This window comes from Neolamprologus multifasciatus, chromosome 9 (genome assembly GCF_963576455.1).
Source record: "Neolamprologus multifasciatus chromosome 9, fNeoMul1.2, whole genome shotgun sequence".
Taxonomy (NCBI): domain Eukaryota; kingdom Metazoa; phylum Chordata; class Actinopteri; order Cichliformes; family Cichlidae; genus Neolamprologus; species Neolamprologus multifasciatus.
In genome coordinates, this window is record NC_140447.1 from 746,264 (window position 1) to 765,279 (window position 19,016).

The window sequence follows — 19,016 nt, forward strand, 5'->3', positions numbered from 1 at the left end:
TGTGCACGTCGTGATGTCAGTCATGGGTTTCAGAAACATTCAGAAACCTGGTGCTTTGACCACTTGGTTGGAGATTTGTGTCTAGCCTGCGACAAAGATACGCAACTCCACAAGAAAGCATTTTTGACAACTTTTCTCAAGTTTCATGAACATTGTAGCTGTACTTGAAATGGTAAAACACACTTTGATGTGTAAGCCATTAGTTCTCTGTTAGCCTTACAACTCATTCAACAGTTAGGTTGACAAAAGCCTACAGCTTGGGAAGAGTAGCTACAAGTGTATCTGTCAAATCCGGCGAAAATGTGTCAGATTTCCAGCCAGCTTTAATGCCTCCTGGTTCTCTTTATATTTGGCATTGCTTATATCAGGCTAGTTATCTGCCCACAAAGCTACATCCATTGTAAATACAGTAATCAGTGACTGTTACCAATTAACCTGACTTTAAAAAAAAACAAGGCAAATGACTTTCCTTTTGTCAGCACTACCCCCACAGGGCATGTATGAGGCAGAACGTAACTGAGGCACAGCTTCATCACTCAGCTAAAGATGCAGGCGAGGGGCTGGAGATGTCAAGGGTGCACTGCAGTCAGTCAGTGTCTAAAACAATATGGCAGACTGTGGAACAGATTGGAGTAAAGGTCTCAACTATTGCATATGTTACACCTGTTTGTCCCTTTACACATCGCACATTTCTACCAGTAGGGCCACATCAGTTCAGGGATCTGTTACACTGGTCTGAGGCCAGTGGAGATTCCACACGCTGCTCTTGCACTGGTCACTGTGTTTGAGACAGTAAAGAGTTAAATACTGGAGTACCGGCTCCAAACAAAGAGCAGCACCAATGGTGCATGGTCAGAGATGACAAGTTCGTTTGTGGAAGACTCGAACAAGAGTGTGAGAAGCTCCCATTCAAACAGCCAGACCACAGGCTGAAAGCAGAATCCCACTTTAGTCCTCCTTAGCCATCTGCAGAGCGTCCAAGTATAAATTCTGTCATGAAGAGTCACGAATCACGGAGCTCACGTAGCTTGGTTTGACGTAATCGCCCTTAGTCTCCACAAAAGGAATCCCAGAAGCCCTTGTGCTGGAATTGATGGCTACTTTTGCATTTGCAATACTTGACATCATTGCCTCATCGATGAGCTCTATGCAACATCAGTCCAGTCAGACAGGACTGTGGAGTGTCTGTGTCCAGTTGTTGTCATCACTTTAAAGGGAGGCACAGTACTGGAAGCTGTGGGCCCAGATGCAGGACTTCCAGGATGAGTATCGGAAGCATGTTAGTACTGCGGAGTCTTTAACTGCAGGGGGGGCCTGTCTTTTTATGCGAGTACAACCTGGATGCTGTGAATGTATATTTCTTGATTTCCAGTGTACCAGACTACTCTTCACATTGCTTGAAACAGAAACTTCACTGCTTTGTGGCTTGCCCATTATTGACATTCATTTCATTTCCAGATGTTCAGTAGTTTCTGAGTTTTGAGCATGTGTTATTCACCTTGTCTTCAGTGCAGTTTTCTTTACCTGTTGGGATTTTTTTGAGTGATAATCAGTCTTTCTCTCTTAATTGTCTGCAGCTCGTCATATATTTGCCTTAACCTCTTATCTCCCATTGTGCTGCAGTTCCTCAGGCAAGTTCCTTTTGGGCTGCTGCAGTCCACATAGATCCATATTGGTATTTGTAGTATCTCCACTTTAAAAAACAACAACAACAAAAACCCAGACAATTGTTCCTTTGGCTTCACGGCTACTAAACTTTGCATTAAACTGATTGAGGTTTTTTTCTCTTGAATTTAAACTTGCATTAGACATTCTACATGTCCACAGCAGGAAACCACCTGAGGATTTGTGTAACAATCTTTGCATACATCTTTTGATAAAAAAAAGAAGATTTCTGAATCAAAGTTTGCAATGACTGTAACATTTTTTAGAGTAACTAATAGTATTTAATTCTATTAACGGTTTTAACCCATTTCTTTCGTTTCTCTTTCCGATTTTCTTTCTACAGTAGGTTTTGATGGTTATTAAATTATTATTTAAATATTTTCTGTCTATTAAAGATAAATTCCAGCATGTCTCCAAGCACATTGCTGTTGTTATTGTCATATGGAAAATTGTGTTGCTCATATTGTTCTTATTTCTGTACATTACTTTTCACTTGTTGCTGTACTGAGTATAAATACTTTGCTTTTGCTTTTATTAGCCAAAGCATTTTCATTGTCGGATGAATTGTGGTACATGCAACAAAATGTGACATACTCATTCTTCAGGTACACACAGACGGATCAATATTAATTATAAAAAAGTCTTTGTAATTGTTTCTTATTTTCTAATGATTTATAGAAAAATAAGTGCTGTGACGCCGTGAGTGTTGCGTGCAATCGTAAAGATCCTCATAAGTGACAGACTCTGACGCACAGAACCGTGACAGTGACAAACATACTGCGTATCCAAAATGATCAGAAACATTTCCAGTACAATTCCGGGATCTTTAAGACAGGTTAGGCTGCGCTCCTTTCACATTTTGGCCCAGCCAGTGTTGGACATAGAGGCGTGCAGTGTTTGATTTGTCTGTCTCACTCCAGACCAAATGTGCTGGTTTCTTCCACAGCAATGAGCAGTTTCTCATACAGCATGGTGTACGAAGGGTAGGGAGGCAGGTCGAGGCGGTTAAAGCAGGTGTGAGCCCTGAGAAATGACAGAGAGAAAGAGACAGACATTTAAACAAAACGGAGCTTTTATCCACTTTAACAAGTACATTCCATAAATAGAGCTGAGAGCCAGAATATACAAGAGGTAGACAAGTCGACGAGCATGCTCATTAGCCTCCTTTTCAGCTGGGCTGGTCCCAACAGTCTCTAAATTAAACCCACTTTAATAGACAAGATGATGCACAAATATTATGTGTGAATAAAGGAGTTATTTGAAACAGTTCAGATTGGTTGTTTGTAGGGATGGGTACCGGTATCCGGTGCCATGATGGCACCGCTTCTGACATAAACGGTAGTAACCAGACCGAAAAGCAGCGCACATTTCGGTGCTTTTTTTTTTTCCTGAGATGTGATACACTTTAGATTCTAGCCAATCATTTTACGTTTCCGAGGATAGTAGGCGGGTCCAGGTATGTACGTTCTTTTAGAGCAGAGCTACAGATTAAAAATGCCCAAGGCGAAGCGGTCAAAGTCTGGCTGTACTTCACAGCAAAAGATGCAAACTCAGCAGCTGCAACAAGTGCTTTAAGCTGATACTGTGATACTGTCAAAGGAGGTAACACCTCAAATCTGATGAAACACCTGGCGACGCATAGCGTTTTTTTTTTAAAGCCGAGAAATGCGCCGTATTTGATAGCTTGCTGCGAGACCTCACACCGAGCACATCTACTGCGGGTGTGGTGCCTGTTATCGGACCCGGAGTTAGCAACATCCCCCAAAATCCCGAAGAGGAGAGTCCTGGCCCCTAGCCCTGCCAGTGTAGCAGAAATGATGATGATGATGATGCAGCAGCAGCTGTTCTTCTCTGCGTGAGTAGCTTAATGTTGTTCGTGTGTAATTTACGTTGAGTAGGCTAACCACGTTATTACATTAATGCATGTAAGGTGAACTAGCAAACACCATCATAGCTACATGCGGCTGTCTTCTTGTTTGATGGCAGATACTCCCTTCACCCTGGCCAAAAAGGCTAAAATGACCAAAGAAAAAGTGGAAAACAGTTAAACATGAGAGGTTTTTGGACAAAGTTTGTGTTTTTTCCATTGTTTAAGCTGCTTCCAGCCAAGAGTGATACCATATATGCCCCATAGCTGCAGAAAAGGCTAACACTGTTATCTTTTTACAAAAAAACAGCTGAACATGAGAGGTTTTTGGACAAAGTTTGTGTTTTCCATTCTTTAAGCACCGGCACCGTTTCAAAAGTACCGGTTTGGCACCAGTATCGGATAAAACCTAAACGATACCCATCCCTAGTTGTTGGTGTGGCACTTTGCATTGTGCATAACACTGCACACACATACAGGTGTTAGCTAGCAGACTAGCTTTGCTAGCGATGCTAGCAGCAGCAGCCTGTTTTCCTTGCAGGTTAAAATCCATAAACCCATGCAGAATGTGGTTACTACAGTCAAGAGTTACATGTCATTAGGGCGACCATGGTTCAGGGGGTTGGGAAGCTCATCTTGTAACCAGAAGGTTGCCGGTTTGATCCCCAGCTCTGTCTGTCTTGGTCGTTGTGTCCTTGGGCAAGACACTTCATCTACTGCCTACCAGTGTTGCCAACTCCTCAGTAAGGAAAATCGCTATTGGCTCTCCTAAATGTCGCTAGAAGTCGCTAAGTGACGTCATCGCCCAATTTGCATAATTGGTCATGCTAATATAATTGTAACCTATGTTGTTGGAGAGAGAACATCGTAGAAGAGATGTAAAGTGAGTAAAAACGTCCTAAATGCATTTAGAATTTATTTAGAACTACAAATTAAATTTCTTTTAGCAATTATTGTTTTTTGTAATGTCACAATTCCAACCCTGCTCCTTTATCCGGGCTTGGACCGGCAAAAGTGACCCGAAATAGGCACTCTGGTGAGGTTACTTTGTGTGTGTGTGTTTATAAGTAGTTTTAAACCTTGTGATCCACAAAACAGCATAAAGTAAAACAGTAAAAGAAGAACAGACTGCGTTACAGTCAGTGCGGAGCAGCGGCTTCGCTCATGCGCGATTCATTTGCAGTTTGGACGCACAGGTGTGAACGTCTCCTGCCCTGAAAGCAGCTGGGGGAGGACTATCCTCCGCCCGTGAGCGCTTTGGAACGGGCGAGGTGCCCACGGCAGCACCGCTGCTTTTTGCGAGTAAGAGCGATACGTGCTTTCACGTCAAAGAGTCGTCATAAATAAGTCTCCAATAACACCAGAAAAAAAATCGCCAGATTTGTCCCTAGTCGCTTTTTAGAAAAAAAGTCGCTAAGGGGGTCTGAAAACTCGCTAAATATAGCGACAAAGTCGCTAAGTTGGCAACACTGCTGCCTACTGGTGATGGCCAAAGGGGCTGATGACGCAATATGGCAGCCTTGCTTCTGTCAGTCTGCACCAGGGCAGCTGTGGCTACAACTGTAGCTGCCTCCACCAGTGTGTGAATGTGAGAGTGAATGAATAGTGGAATTGTAAAGCGCTTTGGGTGCCTTGAAAAGTCCATTAATATTATGTCAGGTTCATCTGAAATGGCTGACACGTTTTGTTCGACATTGAAGTCCCACAGAGATGTTGGTGCTATCTGCATGGTAAAAATCTCTGGCTAGCTGGGGGTGGCCGTGTAAATTACAGAACAAACAGTCAATGTTAAAATATTTAAATGTCTGAATCTGAAATCTGAATGTGTCAGCTTCGTGTCTGATCAGTTTTCTATAAAAGATGGATGAGGCCGTCCAAAAAGATCAGCCCTAGTAATACTTATGTACCATTTACAGATAACACATCATTATTCTGTCCTCCCCTCATTTCCACCCGTTGCAACACATGTACGTCTCTCCCTGAGCCTGGTTCTGTTAGGAGTTGGGTTCTGGTTATGTGGTGTTTTGTTTGTATGTGTTTTTTGGTGCCTCCCCTTTTGTATAGGTAGGCGGGGCAGTGAGTCACTGAACCTGGCACACCTGTTACTCATCAGATGCTTTCCTCAGAAGTGTTCTTTAGGAGCTACCTGACAGAGGACTAGTGTCGGAGTATTGGCGTTTTTGGAGCGTCTGAAATTCGGCCCCTGCCTGCTGGAGCCCTTGGATTATTTTGGTGACTGTAAGGAGTTTTGTTTCCTCCCTAGGATTTTGCCTCGACTGGTTTGTTTTCCGTCTGGAGGTTTTGGCATCAAACAGTACCAAGTAAGCTCTCCAACTCTCGGTAAAGTTTACTCTAAGCTTTTCTCGGTTATCGGGCAAGACCCTCCTAATTCTCGTCCCTCTCCTTTTTTAGATCGAGTGCACTACCTGTGTGTGTTTTCGACACCTGCACGTCCTGGCTCCGCGTCCCCATTCATACACTGTTGTATATATTTTGTCCTTGTAAATACCTCCCCCTCACTGTAAATAAACTTCACCGCAACTCTGCCTCCGTGTGTTCTGCTTCCTGGGTCCATCTGCATTTGCCATAACAGGTTCTGCTGGAAGTTTCTTTCTCTTTCTGTGTTGCCGAGTTCTTGCCCACAGGTTTGATTGTTGGAGTTTTCTCTCTGTTATCGTAAGGTCTTTACTTTACAATATAAAGAGCCTTGAGGCAACACGTCTTGTGTTTTGACGTCATATAAATTCAGTAGAACTGAACTGAATTATCAGCGCAGTGCAGGCACATACAAAATGAGTCTTTTGGAGTTACACAGCTGATTTAAAAACAGGACTGTTTTGAAGAATATCTTCTGCATTACTGCCACCTACTGGATTGCTCAAAGTTGTAATGCCCAGACTAATGTAACATTCAATAAGCCAATGACGGCCCTGTTGACTGATATATTAACTGGTCTGGAGCAGTGAGATGTGTAGCTGGTGTAGCTGCATCAAAAATGACACGTAAAAACACTTTTACATGACACGATTCACTGCCTAATAGTTAAAGCTATTCAGATGTAGTGGAAAGACAGACAACTGATGGTGCAGAGGAAGTTCCTGTGTCCTTTCAGTGCAAATACTACTATGGTGAACTATGTCGGAAGTGATTTTGAAAAAATCAGGAGGCTGTCGATTTGAAGTATCCCACGTCTGAAAAAGGCTGGACACAGTCCCATACACACCATTTCCACACTTCCTATTATTAGCTGAACAACAGAACGATGTGAGCGCTCCAGGCAAGTACCAAACACTGGCACCTTTTCCCTCCTTTGCAGTAAAACCTGACTCTTGCATACTTTCTGCTGAGCACTGCTTGTTTATCAAATTAACATCTGACTCCAAGGTCGGAGAACAATTTCTCATCTAGCTGCACTGCAGAGGTGGGAGAGCCAAACAGCCTCTCTGCTGATCAATGTCAACACATTTGAACTGTATATCCTGTATACAGCCTCAACAAAATAATACACTGCTGCAGTCAATCAAAGTCCAGGTACTTTGACATGGCAGACAGTTTTACTGCAGCTTCGATGTCAAGGGAACAACCTTCATGACCTCAGGTGACTTTATTACACCCAAAATCATGTAAGGCGATCGGTATTTACAGATACTGACATCAATTGCAAACATGTTGTTTACATGTGTTGCCGGCCAATATTGGATTTCAGCAATACGTTAATAATGAAAACACAAGAAACTGGACTGTAATTCACACCATCTATCCCCCACTCACACATCTGCATTGAAATGTAGTAAACCTCAGAGATGGTCGGGCTCTGGCAAGATAATTACATGGAGGAGTTAAACGACTGTTTTCCATCTACAGACTGGGATGCCTTTCAACAAGATGATGACATGGTAGAGGCGTTTACAGGGTATATTCACTTGTGTGCTGACACTGTGTGTCAGAAATATTCATTACTATCCAACTATATCCAAACAACAACCAGCACAACTCCCGAATTAAAACAAGGCATTAGAATAAGCTTTCCAAAAGAATGGGAAATGGAGCTGAAAGCAGTTTAAAAAGACCTCAAAGGAAAATTACCAAAAAGCATGAGCACAACATCACTGACCAATCAGAGAAGACTTCTCAAGAAAGAAGTCAGAAATACTGCATGTTGTAAATGAACTTAGGGCTGCTCGATTATGGCAAAAATGATAATCACGATTATTTTCACTGAAATTGAGATCTCGATTATTTGACTATATTTATTGTATTGTATTTTAATGTATTGAATAATGACTTTAAAGATTGTCAAAAAATAATATAAAATAGTGCAAATACTGATAACAGTGCAAATGTTTGCAATATAAGAAATAAATGAAAAATGTAAACATCTATGTTTAGTGAACTTTGCAGTGTTGCTCTGTGGTGCAGCTACGACACTGTAGCAAAGTTTACACACTGTGTCTACTTGATCCACGTCTGACTCCGCGAACCCATAATGTTTCCACACCACTGAAGTTTTTTTTACCTCTCTTCAACCAACAGCATCACTCTCCTCTCCAAATAACTTCTGCTGAGCTTTCCGAGCTTCCCTCGTCCTCTTAATCAGCGGTCCCCAACCCCCGGGCCTCGGACCGGTACCGGTCCGTGAGTCGTTTGGTACCGGGCCGCGAGAGTTGAGGCTCAGGTGTGAAATGTATAGTTTTCAGGGTTTTTATCGGTTTTCAGCGTTATTTTGTTATCGTTTTTATCGTTTACTCGGTTTTCCTGGGTCTTTTCACGTGTGTTATGAATAAATCTTCTTTTTTTCGGTACCAGTACTAGTTTTATTTTGTTGTATTTATCCGCGACACCTTAAAGGCCGGTCCATGAAAATATTGTCGGGCATAAACCGGTCCGTGGCGCAAAAAAGGTTGGAGACCGCTGCTCTTAATTGTTGTGACACGTGTTCGAAATGCAGAGAGGTGCGCTCGATTTGCCACACGGAGCAGCGCGAGAGTAAAGCACGAGGGAGGGGCTAATTAATTACATTAATTGAGCAGCCCCAAATGAACTGGTCCTATGACAGCGTACTGGAGAAATGTGTCTGTTAGTTGAACCTCAGATTCAAGAGGAACAACGCAGTTCTTTATCCTGGTCGTGGAACAACAGATCAGTTCTTAATCCTCTTGAGGACGTTCGAGAGTATGTGGGAGTTTGTACAATCTGTCTACGTGTATTTTTTGGACTTTTGTGGGTTTCTGGTGGGTGTCGTTGATTCTGTTCATGGTAGAACAGGTACAGCCCTGTGGATTGTCATAAAGGTTCAGATTTTAGCTAAATAGGTTTTTAGTTCCATCATTTACTATTTTTACCAGCTGATAAATCTACATTTTGGTGCTGAAGTGCCATCCTCCTGATTGCTTGTTTTAAACACACATGCAGGCTATGTAGAAAACTGTGCTGTGTTGTTCCTGGTGGCCAGGATGAGCTCACTCTACTTGAACCATGTTCCTTACTGATCGTAAAGAACAGGTAGGAGTGCAGAAGAGGACTTAGATACCTGGGTAGCGATGTCACTTTGCCCCACTTCTCAATGCAGAAGCGCCGGAGGCCATTCGAACCTCGCAAGGCGGCAAAGCCTTCGTAGGGAACGCTGGATGTCCCCGTGACAAACTGCAGCAGACGGAGGCGTTGCTCATTGTTGAAGCGCTCCACTGCAGCCCAAAACCAGCGCATCACTATGTGGCCGTCATGGTAACCTAGCATGTGTGACATCACATTTAACTAAGGTTACACACATTGACAAAACAAGCATTTTCTGTTATTCATTTGCAGTTAAAATAGTGGCAACCCATATTTAACTTAGTCCAAACTGCTCTAAAAACAGGATTTTCTACTGTTGTACAGCTAATATAATCTTTTCTGTGCTCACTGTGTAAGCACAGAAATCCCACACACCTGCTGTTCAAGTATTTTGTTTACGAGCGGCAGCCATTCTGCAGAAAGTTGGCTTAATGTGAGCCAATGTAACGTGAAGACTGGAGCTAAACCATCTTGATTCAGACAGAAAACAAACTCATAATAATCCTTAAAAGAGATTATTTTAGGAAGAGCCCCAGCATAAAGGTAGTAGTGCTAAAGAACAACAATAATGAGCTGCAAATATCAAAGAGTCAATATTTCTTTCTATTTTCTTTGTCTAACACACCTCCTCTATACTCGGTGTTGTTTCTCCAGTCACCGAGGTCAATCTCCACCGTCCCAGCAATGACCAGCTCCAGCTCCCGTGCATCGAACACCGACACAAGCCTGGAGTCCACCACCTGGAAAGAAGGAACAAAAGGTTCAGCTCTTTGCGCTAACATTTATTTCCATGTGTGTATTATGATGCTTTGAGGTTGCAGGCACTAGGAAGTGAACTGTGTGTTGCAAGCACTGACGAGTTGTTGAAAACCTTGTGTCGTTTACCTCGTAGAAGCCTCGGACCAGCGCCTCCGTCTGTTGCACCACTCCTCTCTCCACCCTCCACTTGGCCATGCGCTCTATATAATCCTTCTTGTTCTTCTCAGTTACTTGGAGGTTGGCGCCACCGGACTTTAGCTCACGCTCCGTTACCTGGCAGCACAGTTAGAAGAGTAAAGAGGTAAATAACAGCAGTGCTGAACGTCAGTGACATTATAGCCTCGACAGGTGAAAAACAAAAAGGAAATGAGCAGGTGTTAAACTTTACTCCTCAAAAAAATGTAAAACAAATCACATTTTAATTGACTTTTGATTAGGGATGGGTACCGGTATCCGGTGCCATGATGGCATCGGTTCTGACATAAACGGTAGTAACCAGACCGAAAAGCAGCGCACATTTTGGTGCTTTTTTTCCCTGAGCTGTGATACACTTTAGATTCTAGCCAATCATTTTACGTTTCCGAGGATAGTAGGCGGGTCCAGGTACGTACGTTCTTTTAGAGCAGAGCTACAGATTAAAAATGCCCAAGACGAATCGGTCAAAGTCTGGCTGTACTTCACAGCAAAAGATGCAAACTCAGCAGCAACAAGTGCTTTAAGCTGATACTGTGATGCTGTCAAAGGAGGTAACACCTCAAATCTGATGAAACACCTGGCGACGCATAGCGTTTTTTTAAAAGCCGAGAAATGCGCCGTATTTGATAGCTTGCTGCGAGACCTCACACCGTGCACATCTACTGCGGGTGTGGTGCCTGTTATCAGACCCGGAGTTAGCAACATCCCCCAAAAACCCGAAGAGGAGAGTCCTGGCCCCTAGCCCTGCCAGTGTAGCAGAAATGATGAGGATGATGATGCAGCAGCAGCCGTTCTTCTCTGCGTGAGTAGCTTAATGTTGTTCGTGTGTAATTTACGTTGAGTAGGCTAACCACGTTATTACATTAATGTATGTAAGGTGAACTAGCAAACATCATCATAGTTACATGCAGCTGTCTTCTTGTTTGATGGCAGATACTCCCTTCACCCTGGACAAAAAGGCTAAACTGACCAAAGAAAAAGTGGAAAACAGTTAAACATGAGAGGTTTTTGGACAAAGTTTGTGTTTTTTCCATTGATTAAGCTGCTTCCAGCCAAGAGTGATACCATATATGCCCCATAGCTGCAGAAAAGGCTAACATTGTTATCTTTTTACAAAAAAACAGCTGAACATGAGAGGTTTTTGGACCAATTTTGTGTTTTCCATTCTTTAAGCACCGGTTTGAGCACCGTTTAAGCACCGGCACCGTTTCAAAAGCACCGGTTTGGCACCGGTATCGGATAAAACTTAAACGATACCCATCCCTACTTTTGATGCTCTGATTAAAAAGTGTTCATCCATCTGCCGCAACTGGTGGTGGGTCAGTGACACACTCAGATGGACACACACACTGACCTGGCCAAACACCTCCTCGTTGACAGTGAAGGTTAGGTCGAGGATGTCGGTGATGTCGTTGTCTTTCATCCACTGTAGAGACTGATGAAACTCCTCATCCAGATACTCCAGATCAGACAGGTCGGTCGCCCTGAGACAGACGCAAAAGTCAAAGGCACTGACACACAACTGCCACGCTTTACTTGTTCCTCAAATGTTCATCACTAACACACATTAGCTGTAACTGTTTCAACTGAAACTACGTGTGTGTACTGACAGTCTGAGCAGCGCCTTGTAGAACGGTCTAGTAAAGAAAGCGTCCAGCAGATACTGATGGATCAGAGCCAGGCCCAGGATGCGACCACTGAAACGGAACCTGGAGACACACAAACCCAACATTTGCTTCAGAATCACACAAACAAGCCCGGGTGGCCCACTGGTTTAGTGGTGTACCGTCACATTATGGAAAGAAGGGTCTAGATTGTAATCTCCTGATCACCTGGGACCTTTCTATGCGGAGTTCGCAGGTTCTCCCTTTACCTAATGGGTTTTCACCAACAGTGCAGAGACATGTTAGCTTAATTAGTGTTTTTAAATTGGCTGACACCAACTTTCTTTCACCGTTGTACTTAATTGATCACAATTTCAAGGCAACCCAAGTCTTTTAGGGGCACAAAGACAACCTTTGCTAATTGGACAGTGCCTAATTATTTGGGAACAAAGTGATTTCTGCAACCCTCACCAGATTTAGAGTAATGTCCAAAACACCAGGCCTTGAATATATTTCTATGGTTCCTCCTACTTTTATTCCCGTGTGCATGACGCTTATTTTTTGTCTCAGCATCCTGATTATCATGCACGACGCTCAGAGCAAGGATCAGCAAATAGAAAGATGCTGATGATGCCTGTGTTTTCATAAAAAGTGCATGTTGAACAAGACAACTATGGATGAATGAATGCTGCTCCTAAAGTTTATGTTAGGAGAAATCCTGCATCACATGTGAGGGAAATACTGAAAAATAGCGTCCTTAGGTAACATGTAGCAGTGAGCCGAGGGCAGTCATGTCTTGGACTGAGAGTTTCTTATTCTCTTCATTATGACAGGATAGCCCACTTTTAAACGCTTCTGCTGTGGACAGACAACTGTTTCTGAAGCATGCTTTAAGAACCTGTCTTATGTCAGTGACAGCTTTTCACATATTTCATTTCATGCTTGTTTGTTCACATTGTAAAATGTGTAAGGAACTGAAAGGTTATGGCCTTCATTGTGTGTTCCCAGTCAAAACACTCATCTGTGGTCTGAATATATTTATAAAAGAGGCTTTTTATTATTTTTCAATTCAATTCAGTTTTATTTATACAGCGCCAAATCACAACAACAGTTCCCTCAATGTGCTTCATATTATAAGGTCGACCTACAATAATATGAACAATGCCGGGCATCCTCTGCACACGGTTGTAAACAATCAGAGGAGCCTATTCAGCGACAGGCTGCTTCTCCCCAAGTCAAAAACCAACAGACTTAAAAACTCTTTTGTCCCACACGCCATCAAACTGTTTAACTCCTCACTGGAGGGGAGAGGGAGGAGAAACAGGGGGACAAGGGAGGGCGGGAACAGCTGAGCTGTAGGTGCTTTTCTACACTGTGCAATATTTGTTTTTGTTTTGTCTTTTTTCTTATATTCGACTGTGCAATAATCACTGTGCAATATACTCACTCAAATGAGCAATCCTATTTATCCATATTGTATATTCTGTATCTATATATGTGTATATGTGTATATATGGTGTATTTATGCTTATATCCTTACTCTCATTTCCCTTAATGTATCTGTAACATGCAACTTCTTTCGGTGCTATGCTACTGGAAACTGAATTTCCCGGAGGAACCCACCCGAGGGATTAATAAAGTTTCATCTAATCTAATCTAATCTAATACATACAGAGAAAAACCCACCAATCATATGACCCCCTATGAGCAGCACTTTGGCGACAGTGGGAAGGAAAAACTCCCTTTTAACAGGAAGAAACCTCCGACCGAACCAGGCTCAGGGAGGGGCGGGGCCATCTGCTGCGACCGGTTGGGGTAAGAGAAGGACGTGAGTATGCGTCACACAGCTTACCATTCCAGATGGTTCTCAACAAACGCTGACATGGGGCTGATCTGCACGGTGTAGGTGTCATTGGCTGAGTATTCGAACAGGCCGTAGTATGGATTGAACAGCTCCTGAGACAAGAGGAAGAAGAACTCTCTGGAAGGGCCGCTGTAATCTAACCTGAAGAGAGAAGATGCAACTTCAACTGACAATACAGGCTAATTCTGGACTGCTAAACGGTGTTTAAGTAGTCGACTGTGAACTAAATGCTAATAAGACTATTGATCGGATTTGTGCTGCACTTGAGTACAGGAGTGAATGTAAGCATTTCTGAAGACGCCAGTGCTGCCAGAGCTAAGCTGCCAGAAACTGAGAGGTCACTGAGGTCACGCCATCACACGGGGCCTCTACCTTCATGCATGAAAACTCATTTCCTGCGCTGAGGAAGATTCACCGTGCAGTCACGGTGTGAGCTTGTGGAGCACGTCCTTGGTACACTTTGTGGTCATGTTTCTAGATGACAGCACATACAGTATGGCCGCATTACGCATTCTAGTTTTCAGTGGATTCGTCTAGTGGTGTATTGTAGTTGCATGTGTGTAGTTGGCATGGGTGAGCACTCAGCTTCTTCCTCACACAGTTTGAGGCTTCTAAAGTGTGTGACAGCAGTATTGTAGGCACTGCAGTGGTACATCCACGGTCACCTGTTCGTGTTTGTCTTACCCCTCCTCCCCAAGGAACGTGACATAGAGTTTATTCCTCTGCAGCTCTTTGCGTGAATATGCCATCACTTGGTTGAAGGTTCCTTCCAGTAGATGTTCTCTCCTGATGAGCAACCTACAACAAGCAGGACAGCTGAAACGCACCGAAATACCCCAAAAAACCTCACCACTGTTTAAGCAATGCTGACACATTCATACAACATAAGTATCATTTCTAAAGAGGCGCTCTGTTTGATTACTGAAAAACACATTTAAAAAAAGAGGACTTCACCACTCTCCTTTATAGCTACGACCATGTCTCCATGGAGTCGACACAGTGAACAAATATGTCTTTGGACGTATTTTAAAGTCGCATCAGGACCTATGCTGATACATGTGCAATGTAAATAAATACATGGGCATCAAACTCTGCCATGATAAAATGAGTTGCTCCATTTGGGTCTTACTTCGATTCAGTTTTATTCATATAAAGCCAAAAGTTGCCTCAAGGGTCTCAAACCTCGAGGTAAAAACCCCAATAATAGATAGAAAACCCCAACAATCAAAGGACCCCCTGTGAGCAAGCACTTGGCAACAGTGGGAAGGAAAAACCCTCACTTGATCTTTCCTGGCCCCTGGGCGTATCCTTTAGCTTCTAATTTCCTGTAGAAGTTTCGCAGTTTGGCTTCAAAGTCTCTGCGGTAAGGAGCTGGAGCCCTGGCCCTCTGCAAGCCTGCACACAGAACACAAGTTGCATTACTCTGCCAGTCAGTAAAACTGCAGTTACAGTTACACTCAGCCAGTTATGTGAAGGGAATCACCATGTAGTCCACCAAACAGTCTAACAACAGATTATGAAACCCTCTGAGGCAAAACCTTTTTCAAAGGAATGCCAAATAAAAATGAACTGGTTTCTGCATACAAACATTTTTTCTATGTAACACTCACTCACATTCGTACTCCAATAGATGTAGGTCTCCCAGATGGACAGCAACTTGGGGTTAATATCTTGCCTGAGGATATCTGGCATACAGACTGGAGCAGTCCGAAATCTAAACCATCAGCCATCCAATTATTAAGTACCAGCTCTTCCTCCTGAGCTACAGCCACCACTGTTCTGCCACCCAGTTCTTCTGCCTGTGTCACACTGAAAATATGTGCTTCTTGCACAAGTTGGGAAGTTGTTCTACCAACTTTGTTTTGTTCAAAGTGGGAGGCAGGGTGCAGCCTAGGCAGGTGGCCAGGCTGTCACGGGCCTATTGACTTTATTTCATATCTCACTGCCAGAGATGGGCAATAACCCGTTACTTGTAACGGGTTATTGTAATCGGATTACTTTTTTCAAGTAACGAGTAAAGTAAGGGATTACTGTTGCAAAAACGGTAATTAGATTACCGTTACTTTCCCGTAGGAACGCTGCGTTACTGCGTTACTGAAACCGTGATTTTTTTGCGAGAATGTCTCATGACAGTGACGTAAGCGAGTGCGACGTTCGTGACAACAGCTGTGTGCAGATCAACAATGGATCATATATCGAGTGCAGAGAGAGTATGAGCGTGCAGCGTTTAAAGCGTGGAAGTACTGACCTTACTTTGAGTTTGATTCCATAAAAAGTGACAAAAACATTAGTGTCCGTTGTGCGTGGGAAGAAAACTTCTTTTTACAGCGAAAAAACCCCTAAACTTCCAAACAAGCACCGAGTAGATACGACGTAATGGGAAACTCACAGAGAAACTCGCGGATTCTTCCACTGACCGCTGCACACCTGCACCAGGGCAAACCTCCGCCTACCCCACTCCTGCTTTACAGGTGAAAATAGAGCAACAGGACCGCTAGTCTTTGACTTTATTTATTTTCTGCTGTGTTTTACTTGCATCTATTTGAAAGACTGAGTGTAAACACACAAAAAATATTTTATTTTATGTGCTGGAATGTGCAGAAAATAGGTTTAAATGTTAAACTAATTTCTTCCAGTCAGAGAATGTTGCAGATAATTAAATTTTTGCTTGATGCATAAAGTTAAAAGATTAAAACTAATAAAACAAGTTTTAAAAAGAGACTTTTCCATTTGATTACATTTTGTATGATGATTATGTAGAAAAAGTAGAATTGGGCTGAAAGATCTATCACTTTATCACCTATTCAGGTTGTAAATCGTGTTTTTAAAAAGTAACTAAGTAACTAAGTAACTAATTACTTTTGAAAATAAGCAATCAGTAAAGTAACGGGATTACTTTTTTGGGGAAGTAATCAGTAATTAGCTACTAATTACTTTTTTCAAGTAACTTGACCAACACTGCTCACTGCTAAGAAAAAGCAGTCACTAGTCTTATCAAGCTGTTAATCACTAGAATCCACTTTACAGTAATAACTGCAGCACAGTAAACAGTCAGCTCTATTAGATATCATCCAGCTGCAAAAACAAAACAAAAAAACAACCCGCACTTGTTCCTCATCTTGTACACACTGTGTGATAACATCTGCTTATTCTTACTTGTAACACAGAAAAATTAAGCACACGTTTTTCTTGCTGAGGTTTGGGTTTTACTCTCCTGGTGGCCGCTGGCTAACACCTGGCATTTATGGTGATATAGTGTTCCCCAGACTTTCACTCTTCTTCTCTTTGCCTGTGTGAGTTTATTGCTAATCGGCTCTCGTTTTACTTCCTGTCTTGTCCTGAAGGATCGTTCCTGTGCTCACCTCCCTTTGTTCTTTTCATGCCTGCATTAGTGTCTGATTGAATTGACCTGTTCTCTTTGTTCTTTATTATTTAGTCCATATATGACTCTCCCTCATTTTCTTCTGCTGACTCACATTTTTTAAAAATGATTTAGTGTAAGTAAGTTCATTGGCTCTTCTGTCACAGTGTGACGTGGTGTTTAATTAACTGTGAGGCTAATTATAGTTCCTTGTTTTTCTACCCATCTGCTGGCTCCTGTTGTCTGCACATTAGTTGCTCTCATCTGTGACAGTCGAGGCTTCTTCCTTCATGTCACTCCTCATCCATTTCCCTCCAATCTTGGTGCTAAAGTTATCAAATTATAGCAAAAAAATCCTTTACAGCATTAAAGGATCAAACATGCTTTAAGGCTCAGTAAGAGTAGGCAGCGACGGTGAATGAGTGATATGAAGCGGTGCAGCGTTCATCGTTTCAACAAAGACAATAGCACAACTAATGAATGAAACACATTTACAGACCAGGCTTCCCTGCTGTGACCTAGTTTCCTTTTATAGAATCTCCCATCAAGAACACGCACACCCCAAATCACACTCACAAAAACACAGTTGAGGCCTGTTAGAAGTCTGCTGGAGCTCATTAAGATAAGATTAGAGCAGCATCGGATAGCACAGCGTGTCTATTATGAGTTGTCACTGTGTGTGAGTGTCTATTGTGTGCACTGTGATGGGCTCCAGATTTCATCACCTGCATATGAGATCAGCTTTTTTGTGTTTTTTGCACACGTGGTTGCTTCAAACAGCAGGTACACATGAAAATACCCGACAGCAAACACCTCCTGCTGTGTGATACAGTCCAAGAATTCAGTTTTGTTGAATAAAATTTTATTCTTCAATTAGAATTTTTACTTAACACTACTTAGCGTGCATGCACGTCTGCTAGCATTAGCTAACAACGTAGCACTCCTACTTCTTGTCCCAAAAAAATGAAAGAAAGAAAAAGAGAAAGTTTTGATAAACAAACATTAATGTCGAGAGTTCAAATGAGTCTAAAACCAATAATGTCACAGTGGTTATGTCCATCTTTTATATACAGTCTACTAGGGCTGCTCAATTAATCAAATTTTAATCACGATTACAATCTGGGCTTTCAACGATCATTAAAAATGACTGAGCCGATTATTAGCCCCTCCCTCGTGCTTTACTCTCGCGCTGCTCCGTGTGACAAATCGAGCGCACCTCTCTGCGTTTCGAACACGTGTCACAACAATTAAGAGCAGCGGTCTCCAATCTTTTTTGCGCCACGGACCGGTTTATGCCCGACAATATTTTCATGGACCGGCCTTTAAGGTGTCGCGTATAAATACAACAAAATAAAACTAGTACCGGTACCGAAAAAAAGAAGATTTATTCATAACACACGTGAAAAGACCCAGGAAAACTGAGTAAACGATAAAAACAATAACAAAATAACGCTGAAAACCGATAAAAACCCTGAAAACTATACATTTCACACCTGAGCCTCAACTCTCGCGGCCCGGTACCAAACGACTCACAGACCGGTACCGGTCCAAGGCCCGGGGGTTGGGGACGGCTGATTAAGAGGACCCGAGGGAAGCTCGGAAAGCTAAGCAGAAGTTATTTGGAGAGGAGAGTGATGCTGTTGGGTTCGCGGAGTCAGACGTGGATCAAGTAGACACAGTGTGTAAACTTTGCTACAGTGTCGTAGCTGCACCACAGAGCAACACTGCAAAGTTCACTAAACATAGATGTTTACATTTTTCATTTATTTCTTATATTGCAAACATTTGCACTGTTATCAGTATTTGCACACTATTTTATATTATTTTTGACAATCTTTAAAGTCATTATTCAACATTGTTATTGTTAAATAAATATAGTCAAATAATCGAGATCTCAATTTCAGTGAAAATAATCGTGATTATCATTTTTGCCATAATCGAGCAGCCCTATAGTCTACTGTATTATGGTCACCTGTTATTGGTGAATGCCACATGCATCCTGTTCCTCCATTTCTAGGCTGGAATGCTTAACCAGTAGCATATCACAGATCATACCAATGTGGGGAAATAAATAGGTAGTTTCATGGTTACATGTTATATGTCACAGTTACTAAAATGTCAAGTGCTTCTTTTTCTTTCAGCTGCTTC

At 42.4% G+C, this 19,016-nt stretch overlaps 1 protein-coding gene across 4 annotated transcripts in view; it reads right to left on the reverse strand.

Moving 5' to 3' along the window:
- Window positions 1-954: 954 nt before the first annotated feature.
- hecw1a (HECT, C2 and WW domain containing E3 ubiquitin protein ligase 1a) overlaps window positions 955-19,016 on the reverse strand; it is a 103,035-nt gene continuing 84,973 nt past the window's right edge. For all 4 annotated transcript variants that reach the window (XM_085173339.1, XM_085173340.1, XM_085173338.1 and 1 more), the window contains 9 exons: window positions 14,788-14,902; window positions 14,192-14,305; window positions 13,496-13,648; window positions 11,650-11,748; window positions 11,394-11,523; window positions 9,971-10,117; window positions 9,711-9,825; window positions 9,063-9,261; window positions 955-2,688 (listed from right to left, as the gene is read on the reverse strand). In XM_085173339.1, coding sequence (XP_085029465.1) covers window positions 2,577-2,688; window positions 9,063-9,261; window positions 9,711-9,825; window positions 9,971-10,117; window positions 11,394-11,523; window positions 11,650-11,748; window positions 13,496-13,648; window positions 14,192-14,305; window positions 14,788-14,902 — 1,184 coding nt within the window. In that variant the 3' untranslated portion in view covers window positions 955-2,576. The remainder of the gene's footprint in view (window positions 2,689-9,062; window positions 9,262-9,710; window positions 9,826-9,970; window positions 10,118-11,393; window positions 11,524-11,649; window positions 11,749-13,495; window positions 13,649-14,191; window positions 14,306-14,787; window positions 14,903-19,016) is intronic.